The 21,366-nt window shown below is 36.1% G+C and overlaps 2 protein-coding genes across 3 annotated transcripts; one reads left to right on the top strand and one right to left on the bottom strand.

Moving 5' to 3' along the window:
• Positions 1–478: 478 nt before the first annotated feature.
• LOC110460268 (CUE domain-containing protein 2-like) lies at positions 479–14,633 on the top strand. Its single transcript, XM_021513091.1, has 9 exons — positions 479–524; positions 1,052–1,200; positions 1,598–1,741; positions 1,940–1,998; positions 4,974–5,074; positions 10,144–10,323; positions 13,530–13,606; positions 13,801–13,861; positions 14,011–14,633. The coding sequence occupies exons 2-9, from the start codon at positions 1,121–1,123 to the stop codon at positions 14,155–14,157; spliced, it is 849 nt and encodes a 282-aa protein (XP_021368766.1). The 5' UTR covers positions 479–524; positions 1,052–1,120; the 3' UTR covers positions 14,158–14,633.
• A 2,463-nt stretch (positions 14,634–17,096) lies between these two features.
• On the bottom strand, positions 17,097–19,248 carry LOC110460271. 2 transcript variants are annotated; one of them, XM_021513095.1, is made up of 4 exons: positions 19,185–19,248; positions 18,826–19,083; positions 18,063–18,544; positions 17,097–17,678 (listed from the first exon to the last, which is right to left on the bottom strand). In XM_021513095.1, the coding sequence occupies exons 1-4, from the start codon at positions 19,213–19,215 to the stop codon at positions 17,451–17,453; spliced, it is 999 nt and encodes a 332-aa protein (XP_021368770.1). In that variant the 5' UTR covers positions 19,216–19,248; the 3' UTR covers positions 17,097–17,450. The 2 variants fall into 2 exon arrangements, with proteins under 2 accessions (XP_021368770.1, XP_021368769.1); XM_021513094.1 differs by having other exon boundaries at positions 17,097–17,825.
• Between the last annotated feature and the right edge of the window lie 2,118 nt (positions 19,249–21,366).

The raw sequence follows: 21,366 nt of genomic DNA on the forward strand, positions 1-21,366 counted from the left end.
GGTGAGAAAATATGCCGTCGTATAACTCACAGTGACGTGTTAGAATCGATCATTCCATTGACAAGTTATCAGAAAATAAATGGATTTCCATAGTTTGACCTCTGTCCAGGATATTGGCAGATAGATGTTGAACCTACTAAGACCCCTCTCAACCTTATAAAACAAAAGAGAAAGAAATACTCAGTTTAGGCACGGACTTAAATCCAATTCCGTGGTTTAGGTCTAGCTCAGAGACGTATAAAACTGTTATATACGTCTCTGTCTAGCTGTAGCAAATTCTCATGTCCCTGTGACTTGCTACCTTGATATTCTCCAAACGCTTAAAGAAAGAAATGATTTTTTTTTATAATTATTTTATTTATGATTTCAATAATGGTGAATATTCTATAACGTACCTTTTTTTCAAATTGAATTATTTTCACGGGTTGCCCACTCTCTAATCCGGAACAGCTGTGTTTTCGTTTCAAATTTACACTGTACAGTTAATCTTCCGGTGTAAACAACCCTCTTGGAGCAAAACAAAAGTAGGGGCAATTATTTACATATTGCACGAATATAGCGTTATTGAGACGATATTGCCAATATTTGTTTGCATTACTTGCATATATGAGAGACAATCATGGTATTGACTTAGATATTGCACCGATAACTTTTCTGATAAAGTACTGTAGTTCACATTTTGACGACCGTTAATTAGTTGTCTCTTGAGCCTTTTGAATGACGCACAAAACCCGATAAATAATCACGGTGAATACATTATGAACGCGAAGCTTGGCTATCTGCGAAAGTTTAATATAAGAAGTATATTAGACAAATGGTCATTAAAACGATAAGCCTTCTGAAAAAGACGATATTATTTCCTTCGTAAAAAGGTCTCAACCTGTCAACAGCACCCTGTCAACAGCACCAAAACAATAACTTGAATAAGATCAGATGAATTTTATTTAAAATCCATGGGCATTTTTAAAAACAAATAACATAAGATCGTCTGTATGTAATTGCATACATTTATTAAATAATGGCCGTATATGACTTTTTTTTTATGTTGCAGTTGCAAGATCTGTGGAATCATAATTTGATATTCTTGTTTAACCTGTGGAAAAAATCAACCTAATTTTGCATGGCTACAACCAGGAGAACAGTTGTACAGGATGAACTACATACATTCCTAGTGATGCATGGCTTAGACTACAGCATGCTGTAAGTAACACAAAATCATAAACAAGCTTGTGGTATCACTGATGTAGTAAATGAAAAATAGAAAACCAGAGAGCTAATTTAAATGTTGATTTTTTATTAAGATACACTAAATTACCATGATATTTAGTATAGGGAATTTAACAGAAATTCCAAGTGTATTCGTCAAACAGCTCTGTCATGAAAATGGACAAATATTTTATTATAACGAACATCAGCATTATTATATTTATAACAAATATAATGTTTTAACTTGATAACTAAGCCTATTGACTGCCATCAGAACCCTGATCACAGCTTGCCCATTAGGGCATATTTGGAACCTGCCAATGAAAATAGTTTGTAAAATGAGAGTTGTTCCATAGCTTGGTAGAGATGAGGATGTTTTGTTTACTCGTAGGGATATTGATGATGTGGTACTGGACTATGTGATAACCATTTTGGAGGAACTTGGGAGTGGGGAGGATGCTGAGGAGAACATAGATGTGGACCAGTTTATAGAGATGATGGACGCCTATGTCCCTGGGTTTGGAGAAATCACAAGGTATTGTACATGTATATATTGTGTCAGTCTTTTGTCATAATGTGATCAGTACAATCTCGAGAGATGAGATAAATCTAACTTATTACTATAACATATATTTCTTATTGAAAAGCCTCCAGTATTGTATAATGTCAGATGTATTACAACATGAATTGCTGACAGGGCGACTTTTTCAATTTTTTATTTTTTTTATTACAGTCTGGATATTTGTGAATGGATGTTTCAACTTGCCTCCAATCTTTCTGGAAAACAAACAGGTACAGTTTGTAGCGGATATATTTCTGTATCCAACAGATAAGATATTAGCTTAGCTATATTTATCTGAAGTTTATTGAATGTTCTTAATTTTCATCATGGTTATATGTACATTTGGGAACAGGATAATTAATATCAATTTATCTTAAATTCATGATCATTTCATTCAGATCATTGATTCAAATTACTGTCAATACATCTCAACAGGATTAAACTTCCTAAGGTTGAACATTAACTGTAGCAAAAACTCCACCAGCATTATAGAAATTAAGTATAGCAATGCATACTGCCAATATAACAAAAATAAAAGTATCATTATACATTGTACCTGGTACCACCAGTGTTCATGTTACTGCAGTGAAATATGGCACAGTATTACAGCAACAAATCATAACAGATTTCAGAACAAGTTTCTTAGGCCTATAGTATGTTTTGTCACTACATTACTTGTTTATACCTTGTCAGTAAGACTTGTTATACTGTATGTCAGTAAGACTTGTTATACTGTATGTCAGTAAGACTTGTATTACTGTATATTAGTAAGACTTGTTTATACTGTATGTCAGAGAGACTTGTTATACTGTATGTCAGTAAGACTGGTTATACTGTATGTCAGTAAGACTTGTTATACTGTAGGTCAGTAAGACTTGTTATACTGTATTTCAGTAAGACTTGTTATACTGTATGTCAGTAAGACTTGTTATAATGTATGTCAGTAAGACTGGTTATACTGTATGTCAGTAAGACTGGTTATACTGTATGTTAGTAAGACTGGTTATAATGTAGTCAGTAAGACTGGTTATAATGTACGTCAGTAAGACTGGTTATACTGTATGTCAGTAAGACTTGTTATACTGTAGGTCAGTAAGACTTGTTATACTGTATGTCAGTAAGACTTGTTATTCTGTAGGTCAGTAAGACTTGTTATACTGTATTTCAGTAAGACTTGTTATACTGTATGTCAGTAAGACTTGTTATACTGTATGTCAGTAAGACTTGTTATAATGTATGTCAGTAAGACTTGTTATATGGTATATCACTAAGACCTGTTATACTGTATGTCAGTTAGACCTGTTATACTGTATGTCAGTTAGACTGGTTATACTGTATATCACTAAGACCTGTTATACTGTATGTCAGTTAGACCTGTTATACTGTATGTCAGTTAGACTGGTTATACTGTATGTCAGTAAGATGTTATAATGTATGTCAGTTAGAGACTGGTGATACCGTATGTCAGTAAGACCTGTTATACTGTATGTCAGTTAGACTGGTGATACTGTATGTCAGTAAGACCTGTTATATTGTATGTCAGTAAGACTGGTTATACTGTATGTCAGTAAGACTGGTTATACTGTATGTTAGTAAGACTGGTTATAATGTAGTCAGTAAGACTGGTTATAATGTATGTCAGTAAGACTGGTTATACTGTATGTCAGTAAGACTTGTTATAATGTATGTCTGTAAGACTGGTTATACTGTATGTCAGTAAGACTGGTTATAATGTATGTCAGTAAGACTTGTTATAATGTATGTCAGTAAGACTTGTTATATGGTATATCACTAAGACCTGTTATACTGTATGTCAGTTAGACCTGTTATACTGTATGTCAGTTAGACTGGTTATACTGTATATCACTAAGACCTGTTATACTGTATGTCAGTTAGACTGGTTATACTGTATGTCAGTAAGACCTGTTTTACTGTATGTCAGTTAGACTGGTGATACCGTATGTCAGTAAGACCTGTTATACTGTATGTCAGTTAGACTGGTGATACTGTATGTCAGTAAGACCTGTTATATTGTATGTCAGTAAGACTGGTTATACTGTATGTCAGTAAGACTGGTTATACTGTATGTTAGTAAGACTGGTTATAATGTAGTCAGTAAGACTGGTTATAATGTATGTCAGTAAGACTGGTTATACTGTATGTCAGTAAGACTTGTTATACTGTATGTCTGTAAGACTGGTTATACTGTATGTCAGTAAGACTGGTTATACTGTATGTTAGTAAGACTGGTTATAATGTAGTCAGTAAGACTGGTTATAATGTATGTCAGTTAGACTTGTTATACTGTATGTCAGTTAGACTGGTTATACTGTATGTCAGTAAGACTTGTTATAATGTATGTCAGTTAGACTGGTTATACTGTATGTCAGTAAGCCTTGTTATAATGTATGTCAGAGAGACTTGTTATACTGTATGTCAGTAAGACTTGTTATAATGTATGTCAGTTAGACTGGTTATACTGTATGTCAGTAAGACTTGTTATACTGTATGTCGGTAAGACTGGTTATAATGTATGTCAGTAAGACTTGTTATAATGTATGTCAGTAAGACTTGTTATATGGTATATCACTAAGACCTGTTATACTGTATGTCAGTTAGACTGGTTATACTGTATGTCAGAGAGACTTGTTATACTGTATGTCAGTAAGACTGGTTATACTGTATGTTAGTAAGACTGGTTATAATGTAGTCAGTAAGACTGGTTATAATGTATGTCAGTAAGACTGGTTATACTGTATGTCAGTAAGACTTGTTATACTGTATGTCGGTAAGACTGGTTATAATGTATGTCAGTAAGACTTGTTATAATGTATGTCAGTAAGACTTGTTATATGGTATATCACTAAGACCTGTTATACTGTATGTCAGTTAGACCTGTTATACTGTATGTCAGTTAGACTGGTTATACTGTATATCACTAAGACCTGTTATACTGTATGTCAGTTAGACTGGTTATACTGTATGTCAGTAAGACCTGTTTTACTGTATGTCAGTTAGACTGGTGATACCGTATGTCAGTAAGACCTGTTATACTGTATGTCAGTTAGACTGGTGATACTGTATGTCAGTAAGACCTGTTATATTGTATGTCAGTAAGACTGGTTATACTGTATGTCAGTAAGACCTGTTATACTGTATGTCTGTAAGACTGGTTATAATTCTATGTCAATGACTTTTAATGCAGACAATGTGTTGACCAGACAGAGACAGACCTCCCTCAGCGATGACCTCCTCGAAGCCATATCTGTGTCAACCAGTGACTTTCAGAATGCAAACTGTGTACAGGTAACATAACAAGTATCAACATTATACTGGTAACATAACAAGTATCAACATTATACTGGTAGCATAACAAGTATCAACATTGTACAGGTAACATAACAAGTATCATCAATGTATAGGTAACATAACAAGTATCAACAATGTATAGGTAACATAACAAGTATCAACAATGTATAGGTAACATAACAAGTATCAACAATGTACAGGTAACATAACAAGTATCAACAATGTACAGGTAACATAACAAGTATCAACAATGTACAGGTAACATAACAAGTATCAACAACGAACAAAACATAACAAGTATCAACAATGTACAGGTAACATAACAAGTATCAACAATGTACAGGTAACATAACAAGTATCAACAATGTACAGGTAACATAACAAGTATCAACAATGTACAGGTAACATAACAAGTATCAACAATGTACAGGTAACATAACAAGTATCAACAATGTACAGGTAACATAACAAGTATCAACAATGTACAGGTAACATAACAAGTATCAACAATGTACAGGTAACATAACAAGTATCAACAATGTACAGGTAACATAACAAGTATCAACAATGTACAGGTAACATAACAAGTATCAACAACGAACAAAACATAACAAGTATCAACAATGTACAGGTAACATAACAAGTATCAACAATGTACAGGTAACATAACAAGTATCAACAATGTACAGGTAACATAACAAGTATCAACAATGTACAGGTAACATAACAAGTATCAACAATGTACAGGTAACATAACAAGTATCAACAATGTACAGGTAACATAACAAGTATCAACAATGTACAGGTAACATAACAAGTATCAACAATGTACAGGTAACATAACAAGTATCAACAATGTACAGGTAACATAACAAGTATCAACAATGTACAGGTAACATAACAAGTATCAACAATGTACAGGTAACATAACAAGTATCAACAATGTACAGGTAACATAACAAGTATCAACAATGTACAGGTAACATAACAAGTATCAACAATGTACAGGTAACATAACAAGTATCAACAATGTACAGGTAACATAACAAGTATCAACAATGTACAGGTAACATAACAAGTATCAACAATGTACAGGTAACATAACAAGTATCAACAATGTACAGGTAACATAACAAGTATCAACAATGTACAGGTAACATAACAAGTATCAACAATGTACAGGTAACATAACAAGTATCAACAATGTACAGGTAACATAACAAGTATCAACAATGTACAGGTAACATAACAAGTATCAACAATGTACAGGTAACATAACAAGTATCAACAATGTACAGGTAACATAACAAGTATCAACAATGTACAGGTAACATAACAAGTATCAACAATGTACAGGTAACATAACAAGTATCAACAATGTACAGGTAACATAACAAGTATCAACAATGTACAGGTAACATAACAAGTATCAACAATGTACAGGTAACATAACAAGTATCAACAATGTACAGGTAACATAACAAGTATCAACAATGTACAGGTAACATAACAAGTATCAACAATGTACAGGTAACATAACAAGTATCAACAATGTACAGGTAACATAACAAGTATCAACAATGTACAGGTAACATAACAAGTATCAACAATGTACAGGTAACATAACAAGTATCAACAATGTACAGGTAACATAACAAGTATCAACAATGTACAGGTAACATAACAAGTATCAACAATGTACAGGTAACATAACAAGTATCAACAACGAACAAAACATAACAAGTATCAACAATGTACAGGTAACATAACAAGTATCAACAATGTACAGGTAACATAACAAGTATCAACAATGTACAGGTAACATAACAAGTATCAACAATGTACAGGTAACATAACAAGTATCAACAATGTACAGGTAACATAACAAGTATCAACAATGTACAGGTAACATAACAAGTATCAACAATGTACAGGTAACATAACAAGTATCAACAATGTACAGGTAACATAACAAGTATCAACAATGTACAGGTAACATAACAAGTATCAACAACGAACAAAACATAACAAGTATCAACAATGTACAGGTAACATAACAAGTATCAACAATGTACAGGTAACATAACAAGTATCAACAATGTACAGGTAACATAACAAGTATCAACAATGTACAGGTAACATAACAAGTATCAACAATGTACAGGTAACATAACAAGTATCAACAATGTACAGGTAACATAACAAGTATCAACAATGTACAGGTAACATAACAAGTATCAACAATGTACAGGTAACATAACAAGTATCAACAATGTACAGGTAACATAACAAGTATCAACAATGTACAGGTAACATAACAAGTATCAACAATGTACAGGTAACATAACAAGTATCAACAATGTACAGGTAACATAACAAGTATCAACAATGTACAGGTAACATAACAAGTATCAACAATGTACAGGTAACATAACAAGTATCAACAATGTACAGGTAACATAACAAGTATCAACAATGTACAGGTAACATAACAAGTATCAACAATGTACAGGTAACATAACAAGTATCAACAATGTACAGGTAACATAACAAGTATCAACAATGTACAGGTAACATAACAAGTATCAACAACGAACAAAACATAACAAGTATCAACAATGTACAGGTAACATAACAAGTATCAACAATGTACAGGTAACATAACAAGTATCAACAATGTACAGGTAACATAACAAGTATCAACAATGTACAGGTAACATAACAAGTATCAACAATGTACAGGTAACATAACAAGTATCAACAATGTACAGGTAACATAACAAGTATCAACAATGTACAGGTAACATAACAAGTATCAACAATGTACAGGTAACATAACAAGTATCAACAATGTACAGGTAACATAACAAGTATCAACAATGTACAGGTAACATAACAAGTATCAACAATGTACAGGTAACATAACAAGTATCAACAATGTACAGGTAACATAACAAGTATCAACAATGTACAGGTAACATAACAAGTATCAACAATGTACAGGTAACATAACAAGTATCAACAATGTACAGGTAACATAACAAGTATCAACAATGTACAGGTAACATAACAAGTATCAACAATGTACAGGTAACATAACAAGTATCAACAATGTACAGGTAACATAACAAGTATCAACAACGAACAAAACATAACAAGTATCAACAATGTACAGGTAACATAACAAGTATCAACAATGTACAGGTAACATAACAAGTATCAACAATGTACAGGTAACATAACAAGTATCAACAATGTACAGGTAACATAACAAGTATCAACAATGTACAGGTAACATAACAAGTATCAACAATGTACAGGTAACATAACAAGTATCAACAATGTACAGGTAACATAACAAGTATCAACAATGTACAGGTAACATAACAAGTATCAACAATGTACAGGTAACATAACAAGTATCAACAACGAACAAAACATAACAAGTATCAACAATGTACAGGTAACATAACAAGTATCAACAATGTACAGGTAACATAACAAGTATCAACAATGTACAGGTAACATAACAAGTATCAACAATGTACAGGTAACATAACAAGTATCAACAATGTACAGGTAACATAACAAGTATCAACAATGTACAGGTAACATAACAAGTATCAACAATGTACAGGTAACATAACAAGTATCAACAATGTACAGGTAACATAACAAGTATCAACAATGTACAGGTAACATAACAAGTATCAACAATGTACAGGTAACATTACAAGTATATATATCAACATTGTACAGGTAACATAACAAGTATCAACTATTTACAGGTAACATAACAAGTATCAACAATGTACAGGTAACATAACAAGTATCAACAATGAACAAAACATAACAAGTATCAACAATATACAGGTAACATAACAAGTATCAACAATGTACAGGTAACATAACAAGTATCAACTATTTACAGGTCACATAACAAGTATCAACTATTTACAGGTAACATAACAAGTATCAACAATGTACAGATCACATAACAAGTATCAACTATTTACAGGTAACAGAACAAGTATATATATCAACATTGTACAGGAACATAACAAGTATCAACTATTTACAGGTAACATAACAAGTATCAACAATGAACAAAACATAACAAGTATCAACATTGTAGAGGTAACATAACAAGTATCGACAATGTACAGGTAACATAACAAGTATCAACAATGTACAGGTAACAAAACAAGTATCAACAATGTACAGGTGACATAACAAGTATCAACAATGAACAGGTAACATAACAAGTATAAACAATGTACAGGTAACATAACTAGTATCGACAATGTACAGGTAGCATAACAAGTATCAACAATGTCCAGGTAACATAACAAGTATCAACAATGTACAGGTAACATAACAAGTATCAACTATGTACAGGTTACATAACAAGTATATATATCAACATTGTACCAGTCACATAACAAGTATCAACAATGTACAGGTAACATAACAAGTATATATATCTATCAACAATGTACAGGCAACATAACAAGTATCAACTATGTACATGTTACATAACAAGTATATGTACAGGTAACATAACAAGTCTCAACAATGTACAGGTACCATTCCAAGTATATATATCAAAATTGTACCGGTCACATAACAAGTATCAAAAATGTACAGGTAACATACCAAGTATCAACAATGTACAAGTAACATAACAAGTATCAACAGTAACATAACAAGTATCGACAATGTACAGGTAACATAACAAGTATCAACAATGTACAGGTTACTTAACAAGAATCAGGTATGTACAGGCAACACAAGGTACAAGTAATAAAACAAATACTTAAAACTTACATGTATACACTGCATGTTCTGGACAAGTGTAGCTATCCTTAGCTCAACTTAAAATACAGACTAGCCACGTTGGCCTTTGTTTTGTTTACCTGACCTTTATCACTGACTTATGAACAATGGCTTTGTGTTTGAATTACGCTTCAAAAAATGTACTGTAAAAAAATGCTGTTTTCATATAAATTGTTACAGATGTATTATTACAATTTAGAGTGAATCGCTGAATATTTTATCTCTGACAGGAAAACAACAGAGAGGAAAAGGCAGAGAAGGAGTGTGATGAAATCAAAATGTTAAAGGAAATGTTTCCAGCAGCTTGCACGATGGAGGTGACTCACTGCCTTGGACTTGCCAGTGGAGACATGGAAAATGCCATACAGCTGATTTTGGACAGACAGGAGACTGAGGAGAGTATCACAGAGGTTAGAAGTACAAAAAAAATACAAGTACAAAAGGGCCAATACACATAATACTCAACAGATATACAGGGGGCTATACAGCCGACACAAGAGACATCCAGGGGGGCTGTTCAGCCGACACAACAGATATACAGGGGGCTATACAGCCGACACAGGACAGACATACAGGGGGCTGTACAGCTGACACAGGACAGACACACAGGGGGCTATACAGCCAACACAAGAGACATCCAGGGGGGCTGTTCAGCCGACACAACAGATATACAGGGGGCTATACAGCCGACACAGGACAGACATACAGGGGGCTGTACAGCTGACACAGGACAGACACACAGGGGGCTATACAGCCAACACAAGAGACATCCAGGGGGGCTGTTCAGCCGACACAACAGATATACAGGGGGCTATACAGCCGACACAGGACAGACATACAGGGGGCTGTACAGCTGACACAGGACAGACACACAGGGGGCTATACAGCCAACACAAGAGACATCCAGGGGGGCTGTTCAGCCGACACAACAGATATACAGGGGGCTATACAGCCGACACAGGACAGACATACAGGGAGCTGACACAGGACAGACACACAGAGGGCTGTACAAATGACACAGAACAGACACACAGGGGCTGTACAGCTGACACAGGACAGACATACAGGGGTCTGTACAGCTGACACAGAACAGAAATACAGGGAGCTGTACAACTGACACAGGGCAGACACACAGGGGGCTGTACAGCTGACACAGGACAGACATACAGGGGCTGTACAGCTGACACAGGTAGGACATACAGGGGGCTGTACAGCCGACACAGGACAGACACACAGAGGGCTGAACAGCTGACACAGGATAGACATACAGGGGACTGTACAGCTGACACAGGACAGACACACAGGGGGCTATACAGCCAACACAAGAGACATCCAGGGGGGCTGTTCAGCCGACACAACAGATATACAGGGGGCTATACAGCCGACACAAGAGACATCCAGGGGGGCTGTTCAGCCGACACAACAGATATACAGGGGGCTATACAGCCGACACAAGAGACATCCAGGGGGGCTGTTCAGCCGACACAACAGATATACAGGGGGCTATACAGCCGACACAGGACAGACATACAGGGGGCTGTACAGCTGACACAGGACAGACACACAGGGGGCTGTACAGCTGACACAGAACAGACACACAGGGAGCTGTACAAATGACACAGGCCATACACACAGGGGGCTGTACAGCTGACACAGAACAGACACACAGGGGTCTTTACAGCTGACACAGAACAGACACACAGGGAGCTGTACAAATGACACAGGCCATACACACAGGGGGCTGTACAGCTGACACAGGACAGACACACAGAGGGCTGTACAGCTGACACAGGATAGACATACAGGGGACTGTACAGCTGACACAGGACAGACACACAGGGGGCTGTACAGCTGACACAGGACAGACACACAGAGGGCTGTACAGCTGACACAGGATAGACACACAGAGGGCTGTACAGCTGAAACAGGACAAACACACAGGGGGTATTAGCCGACACAGGACAGACTCCGGTGGCTGTACAGCTTACACAGGACAGACATACAGTAGGGTAAACAGCTTACATATGACAGACATACAAGGGGGCTATACAGCCTTAACAGGACAGACTTACAGGGGATATACAGCTGACACAAGACACATACAAGGGGATATACAACTGACACAGGACAGATGCACAGGGGGGTATATATCTGGCACATGACAGACATACAGGGGGTATATAGCTGACACAGGACATACATACAGGGGGTATCCAGCTGACACAGGACAGACACAGGGGGTATATAGCTGACACAGGACAGACACAAAGGTGGGTATACAGCTGACAAATGCCAGACATACAGGGGGTATATAGCTGACACAGGACAGATAACAGGGGGTATACATCTGACACAGGACAGACATACAGGGGGCATACAGCTGACACAGGACAGACACAGGGGGTATATAGCTGACACAGGACAGACACAAAGGGGGGTATACAGCTGACACAGAACAGACCTACAGGAGGTATACAGCTGACACACATGGGGTATAAGCTGACACATGACAGACACACAGGGGCAATACAGCTGACACAGAACAGACATACAGGAGGTATATAGCTGACACTGGACAGACATACAGGAGGTATATAGCTGACACTGGGCAGACACACAGGGGGTATAAAGCTTACACAGTACAGACATACTGGGGGGTATATAGCTGACACAGGACAGACTAGTCCGAATTATTCTGACGGTTTATCGACTTTTTTCATATCGGTCCGCTCGTCGATCAACGTCAGAACTCCGGTCATCTATGGTATGCGGGAAATATGCGCCCCGCCCCTGGAGCACACTTCAAACTGATATTTTAGAAACAAATCGTCACTTTCACACACATGTCGCACATGAATCGAAAGATCTATTCTTTATGGACAAGATGAACATACATAATATGCCTCAAACAACCAATACAATCACTAAAAACATATTTCTTCAAACTTACTCTGCTTTACTCGAGTTTTTTGATAGCCCCGCCTTCTAATGCCACGTGACAAAAAATCTCGCCAGCCTACGTCATAACGTTGGGAAATACCTTCGGTAACGCGAGATCTCGTCAAGTCATGTGACATTGCTCATGGCCTAATTTCCATTAAAAACATGGGTTAGTATAAAAAACGTTGGAAAATACTTTTTGTAATGATCTTTGAAACATGTTATTGATACCACCTAGTGCATAAAGAATAGATCTTTCGATCCATGTGTGACATGTGTGTGAAAGTGACGATTTGTTTCTAAAATATCAGTTTGAAGTGCGCTCCGGGCGCGGGTCGCATATTTCCCGCATATTATAGAGGGCTGGAGTTCTGACGTTAATCGACGACAGACCGATATGAAAACAGTCGATAAAACATCAGAATAATTCGGATTAAGGACATACATACAGGGGGTATACAGCTGACACAAGACAGACACAAAGGGCTATCTAACTGACACAGGACAGACATACAAGGGGCTATACAGCTGACACAGGACAGACATACAGGGGGCTGTACAGCTGACACAGGACAGACATACAGGGGACTATGTGCTATACAGCTGACTCAAGGCAGACTTATGTAGACCTTGACTATACAGCATGCATATCTTCAAGTATATTTATATGTTTTAGGTGGCTGAAAAGATGAGGAAGAAGACAAAAGTATCAGTACTTGATGATAAGGATCTCAAAAAGACTCTGATAGCCAGGTATTAAGTAACAGTTAATTAAGTTTCATAGGTTTGATGATTGAAATTACGAAATATATTTATTGTACAGGCAGGAATGTCCCCATCACTTGTTAGAAAGTTTGTTACGCAATAAAATAGAATTATTTGTGTTTGATGAAGTGCTGTAACTGTTTTTTGTAGGATAAGAACCCATATGTCTCTATCTATTGCAGGTACTCCTATGTTGACGCTGATGAGCACAAGAAAACCTTCAACCCTCTTGCACCAAAAACTGTAAGTGCAAATTTATTCCCACCCTGTCAGTTTTGTCATCTGTAAGCAATACCATAATTGAAATCAAATCTCCTCGTTACAATTTCCTTTCAATTCTTCATTTTCAACATAATTGTGTGTTTGAATAAACATGTATCGATCTGTTTCAGGAATCAAAGAAGATGGTACGATACCTAGAGAACAAAATTGTTACGACTAAAGGTGAAAAATTCACTGAAGTCAAGAAGGATGAAGATGAAGATATGAAGAAAACTTATGTGAATCTCAAACCGGCTAGAAAGTATCGATTCCATTAGTCCAACAGTGCTAGGTATGCACCAGACAACTTTGTGTTCACCAATGTAGACTAGCTATATAAAATACCAGTGAGGAACAGAACCAGGCTGCTGGGTGATAATGTACCTACTATACTCTACCTGATTATTGTACCTCATCCTAAACAAAATATAAAGTGGGCTTCTTCGCCAACTAGAAATCACTCAAATTGGGTAAAAGATTTGTTTTTGCAAATTTTGTGATGATAGTAGATTAGAACTCAAGTTTGTTGTTAAATTTTTTACAGACACATAACAGGAAACCAATTTCTGATCGTCTTAAAATAGTTTTTAATGAAAATTCAATAATTATGAAGGAAAATTTAGTGATATATAGTGAACATGTTTTCAGTTTATATCATATGTTCCAAGAGTGTTTAAACATGTGTTCTTAGTATCAAATGTATACTGAAAATATTATTATCTCACTTGTATGTAAAAATGTAACGCATATCTCACGTATATAAAACAATCATTTCTGATCATCTGTAGCAATAGAACAAAGGACACATTTGATTTCCAGTCCGCCAACAGATATGTAAAATATTATGCAATTAAAAAATACTTAACTTCATATAGAACTAAAATGTCCCTTGTATGTCTGTAAATGCAGTGTGTTTTTAAGTCGAATATTGTAACCAATGGGTTTTTTTTCTTGATGTATAGAGCAAAGTTTATGGGCCCATGTTTCTGTGTTGTTTTCTGTAAATGTAGTTTATAGACCCGTGTTTCTGTGTTGTTTTCTGTAAGTGTAGTTTATAGGCAAGGCTTCTTTGTCGTTTCTGTAAATGAAGTTTGTTTCTGTGATGTTTTTAGGTCACCTGAGCTTTGCTCAAGTGACCTATTCCAATCACTTTCCGTCGTCCGTCGTGCGTAAACTTTTACATAATCAATTTCTTCTCAAGAACCAGTGGATGGAATTTTTTCAAACTTGGTAAGAATCATCCTTGGTAGATGAGGATACCAAATTGTAAAATTGGGATTCCTACCCCAACCCTAGGGGCCAGGGCAAATAAACCAATATTTCAAAAATCTTCTTCTCCAGACTCAGAGGTTTTACAGTCATTTTCTCTGCATAGATGGAAAGATCATCAGGGGCTTTATTTAAATTGTAAATTTCAGGACCCCTGAGCTATCCGTTCTCCCTTGGGGAGGGGGTAAAGTTTACTATAGTTTATATAGGGAAACAACACTTTTGGGTATATTTTGACAATTTTCTGTTGGAAATTATTTTTACTTGGTCAGAATCATCCTTGGAGGAGGAAGATGGTTTTAAATTGTAAAATTGGGATTCCTACCCCAACCCTAGGGGCCAGGGCGGGGCCCAAAAGGGAAAATTAACCAATATTTCAAAAATCTTCTTCTCCAGACTCAGAGGTATTACAGTCATTTTCTCTGCATGGATGGAAAGATCATCAGGGGCTTTATTTAAATTGTAAATTTCAGGACCCCCGAGCTATCCGTTCTCCCTTGGGGAGGGGGTAAAGTTTACTATAGTTTATATAGGGAAATAACACTTTTGGGTATATATTTTATCCATTTTCAGCAGAAAATTACTCAAACTTAGTCAGAATCATCTTTGGTGAATGAGAGTATTACTTTGGAAAATTGGGATTCCTGCCCCATCCCCAGGGGCTAGGGCGGGGCCCCAAAGGGAACATTTACCAATATTTTCAAATTCTTATCCTTTGATGATATGACAAGTATTGTATTTCACTTAGTTTACATTCTGATTTCCTCATCACATCTAAACAATAAAATAAAGCTACCAGTACCTATGATATAACTCAGGTGACCGCTAAGGCCCTTGGGCCTCTTGCTGTAAATGTAGTTTATTGTTATGATTGCTGTACATGAGAGTAGGACATGTTGTGTCGTTGTTTTTACATATTTTATTCGCTTTGTTACTATCATCTCGAAATTCAGAAGAGCAGATTTCTTAATCCACAAATAGTTGTCTCCCTTGTGGCTAACGTTAAGCCAAGTGATAATTGCAGCCGCTCCTTGTTATTGATCAATATCTTTCAAAAAGAGGTTGTGTTTGTTTGTCTTCACAGTAAATAGAACCAGGATGACAAAATTGGTGTATGTACACTCTGACATTGATACAATTAAGCTTTTTTCAGTTTTATAACATGTTTGAAAAATGGTTTGAAATTATGTTTTATATAATCACCTTTATAATTTTTATATAATTCGTTCAAGAACAAAAGTTGGAAGACAATTTGATTTTATATTCTTATGCAGGTGGAGCCAGTAGTTTCCACAACAATTTAAAAATAATCTTTTTCCTTGTTTCTGATTAATGAAAATGTTGTATTTGCTATTAAATTTGATTAAAGCGAATCTGATTCTTATTTACTTCCCACAAGAAAAAGTACTGTGTTGTCCAAGTGTAGTTATCACTGAGCTCTTCCATTCCAGTACGGACAGGTTTGTGTCCAAGTGTAGTTATCACTGAGCTCTTCACTCCAGTAAGGACAGGTTTGTGTCCAAGTGTAGTTATCACTGAGCTCTTCACTCCAGTACGGACAGGTTTGTAATTCTGATGCCAGGCATTATGCAGGTGATTACCACTAGTTGTTACATTACCATTCATTTCTATAAATGTGATATGTTTTTATACAATTATTATAATTTTCACTGACTTCTTTCATTGAGAAAATAAAGATATTGAAATATAAGTATGAGTTATGTTCCATATTTATCACATTTTTACTTGAAATGCTGTACAAAATAATTGTTTTGTCAGATGGTACTAGACAGAAGTGTCATTATAATATTAGACCCATTTCACAAAACGTGAAGACAAAGAACACGGACGTTTATGTAGCTACTTAGCAGAAGTCTATGTACACAAAGCAGTTTTGTGAAAGGCCAATTAAACATAACAGTCTAGGATAAGATTTTTGAAGGTCATCACTCAGCAAAACCTCAAGCCTGGCCTCAATTTTATTACTCTGCGTACAACACAAAGTGATCGACTCTTAATCAATATTTTACTTGTGCTGATGACATTATAGAAAATTCAACATCACATAATATTTACATGCATTTATGTACAAATATTGATAGTCTCTAATTCATAAGATATCAATTCGCCTTTGTGTCCTATTAAGTATTGCCAAATCATCCCATTGGAATAGCTTTTTTGTCCAAAGGTTAAACATCTTTTGTCCTATGAGAGGAACTTTTTGTCCCTTTAAAACAATTTGTCACTTGGGGGTAGAGTACATTTTCAACAGAATGTCCTTGTGTCCCTTAGCAGTACCATTTTAAACACTAGTTGTTTTCCATAGCTGCAGTTCTAGCTGTCCACATATGTTCCATATGGAGTGTGCGTACAGTGGGAATGTGTGTGTCACGTGTAGAAGTGAGTCCTCTAATTTGTCCTTCAGTCCCTGTAACATGGCACGGTCTTTGGTCACATGGCTACTGTAGTATTCATCCAACACAGTCTGCAGGAGCTGGATGACAAATATGATGTTTTCGAACCAGGATACCTGCAACGATTTGCCATTGACACAAACATCCTGTAAATGCTGTGAAAATCTTTGGATTTCCTCCATCATAACTTCCTGAGAAATTCTTGTTACTGGTGGTTTTGAGAACTCAAGAACCAGATCTATACTTTGCTGTCTACTATTTCGCTGAAAGGATATGATTTTTTTCCAAAATAAGTACATGTACTGTATAGGGGGAAAAGTGAACATCAAAAAGACATGGAAAAGGTATCTAAATTCTAGTCTTGATGCATATGTCGTTTTCCAAATGAGAAAGTATTTATACATAATGGAAATCATCTACTCTACTGCAATTAAATTTTTGTCTGTATTTGGTCCGTTCTTATGACTCGCTTTTAAAACTCAAACCATTAATGCCCGTACCTGTGTATGGGAAGAATCCTCCTGGATGTTGAGTATGTCCTCCACCAGACTTTTAACTATGTCCTTGATGAGGGAGACGATAGGTATGTTGGATGCGAGGTCAGGTAACCGGTCCATCAGTTGTACTATACACTGTATACAACGCTGTAGGGACTTTACAGACACCATGAATGTCTTATCCTGTATACATCTTTTTATTGTCTGTAAGCTTTGGACAATAGTTGTGTGATTTAAATTAGTCATCGATTTCAATTTTACTTCCAGAGATGAATAATCTTTCTCTGAATTTGTGGCAATTTTATCTCCAACATTGAGTCGCTCTAATTCTGATGCTTGCCTTGTGACCTGTTGTAAGTTTATGACACTTTGAAGGAACTGTGTGTTTCTATGGAGAGAGTCAAAGTCTCTCCTCTCCACTAAGGTCACATCATGCATCTCTGTGCCAGACGATGGTGGGGTAGGTAACAAAACTTCAACATCAGCTGAGAACAAAATAAAAAACAAGATATAATCATTTTCAAAAACATTTAAACATATTTGTTACACAAAAATACTTAAGATAAGTTTTTTAAAGTGGGTGGGCATTTTGAAACAAATAACATAAGCTCTATAGAGCTTTTGACCGACATAAACCGAAATCTAACATAATGGTAATTATAACTAGTTAAACTTACGATAGTGCTGATGAAAAAACTATGGAATCAGTCCGTGATATGTCCAAATACAATGGCATTGTGGTAGACCAGTCGATGCTTTGCCTTACCTTGTGACACGTCCTGCTGGGCATGGCTCTTTTCCTGTGAAGACATAGAACCCATAGCGATCTGTTGACGCAGGTGGAGGAGTTCTGCCTCCAACGACGTTTGCTTGTTCTGAAGTTGCCGGTTAGCGTTGTGGAATGCAGTACCGAGAGCCTCCGTGAAGGTCCGGACGGGTGTGTTCTTTGGCTTTATGGCGCAACATGCTACAGCAACACATACCTTCATCATGTGCACTTGGTGAACAAGTGAGTTTTCTGAAACTATGAAAAGGATCAAATATGATAAATTTACATTCTTTCACCCTTGTTTGTGTTATTAGGAAATAAAACTGCAATTAATCTCCTTGTGATACCTAGCCTACCTTGTGAGGTTGATTGGTCATCTTTTTCCATTTTCGTGCAAATAATGTTTCATCTTAGTCATTCATACCCTTAAAAATCAGAATCACCAACGTGAAAAAGATACTCCTTTCGCTCCTTTTGTCGTAGCCTTATTCAGGTTAACAGTTAGTCCACTGAGTTACCACTGAGCTAAACATCAAAGTACGTTTCTTCGTTTTTTATACTCATGTAAATAGATTACGATTGCCTTCTACCTTCGCGATAGGGTGAATCTCCCTTTAAATAGCTCAATAACAAATAAAAACCACTCCTATTTAATAGTGACCAATTTTTGAAATGTCAGCGATATCCAACGCTTGTGAAAAATATTGAAAAAAAATATATACAACTAACGTACAATATGACTTTTCCAAAAGATGTATCGGAATCACTGCATTGAAATGAATATTGAATTACTAAAGTTGAAGATCAATGGATTTCGTTGCAATTTACGATAGAAAAGACTACTTCATCTCAATGAAGCAATTTTCAGATGCTCTACATGATTAAGATGAGGTAAATGCATAGATCTTTCAACTTTAACTTTCCCATTATCAAACTTGCTTTCACGCAATAAACTGGAACAACTTCAATAAAACCACTGAAAGAGCTAATTTAATGTTATTTTAAGTCCAAAATGAACAGATATGCCTATTCATTTCATGCAATTTGCATTTTAAAAATGACGAAAAAATGTATAAAAAAAATTCCTTTCTGTGTGTATGATTCTTCGTAGAAATTTTACCAAAGAGCAAGAAATGGTCAATGATTTTGGAAAATGTAAAATGTGCTTTGTCCGATAGACCGATTACTGAATTATTTTGATAAAGATAACTACCATGACATGACCATTTGATGACAGTTTTTCTGGACAAAACCAATGCTAAAAAAAAATAAGCATTTTTTTCTTATTAAGAATCGTGGTCTATGACATGTTTTACTGCGCATTAAAATTTGCATGATGTCATGGAGATTTTCAGAAGAAATTTGTCTATATAAGGAGACAGGACCCAAATCGGATCACTTTTTGCCAAAAAACTGTTAAATCAATAAATGTGTCAACAGATCAGCTATTACAGTGATGTAACCTTAGAATAGATAGCCATGCACCATTTTTTGATTACAGATGATTAGTTTTTAAGTTCAAATAGCGTCAGAAAACGTAATTCAAACTCAAAAGTCAGTGTTTTGTTTACGTTTTTAGAAAATGGCGCGTGCGACGACCATGCCATCTGTTTTGGACTACAGGAATAAATTCACCCTATAGAAATACTTGTTTTCATATAAGTTCCAAAGGCCATCATAAAATGTTTATACGCTGACAAAAAAAAATCATTTGAAGCGTAAGATACTGCAAAATTCAAGCATTCATTCTAAAATAAAAAAAAAAATCGCGTGAGCCCCGGGTGCTATTTTTATTGTAAGAACACCCATCGATATTCTTCCTTTGATAAAACCAAAAATGAACATAATTTATCCTCAGTATTTTCAGTAAATGAATAAAGTGATGATTTGATGAACCGATTTGGGTACCGTCGCCTTATCTTATCAAAAAATGGCGGGAAACTCGTTTATGCTGCTTTTGTGCTCTTTGCTAATTGCGGAAACAATGTATCGTTCAAAGTGGACTTTGAGGAATCCAAATCAGTCGTTCTGGGAGGGTTTTTTATTGGGAGTGGAGGGGGGGGGGGGGGGCTACNGCTACTAGGGTCTTGCCACATATTATACATTATTTTAATCAATCGGTCATATTTCAACCAATCACTCAAAATAGGCCCAAAGGTCTTATCACACTACTCCAGACAAAGTAATCACTTTGGATACGTTTGAGATCCTTACATTTAACCATTACCAGGAATCCGGACTGGGCATTGTCGCCATTCATATTGACAACCGCTTCTTTGAATTGTGTTCAGGATGCACGTGAGTAGGTCATAACTGTGACGTGATACCTTTATTACAGAGTATGGGGTTAAGGTGAGGAGGTTATAACTGTGACGTGTGATATCTTTATTACAGAGTACGGGGTTAAGGTGAGGAGGTTATAACTGTGACGTGTGATACCTTTATTACAAAGAACGGGGTTAAGATGAGGAGATTATAACTGTGACGTGCGATACCTTAATTACGGAGTACGGGGTTAAGATGAGGAGGTTATAACTG

This window comes from Mizuhopecten yessoensis, unplaced genomic scaffold (assembly GCF_002113885.1).
Source record: "Mizuhopecten yessoensis strain PY_sf001 unplaced genomic scaffold, ASM211388v2 scaffold10343, whole genome shotgun sequence".
NCBI classification, from domain to species: domain Eukaryota; kingdom Metazoa; phylum Mollusca; class Bivalvia; order Pectinida; family Pectinidae; genus Mizuhopecten; species Mizuhopecten yessoensis.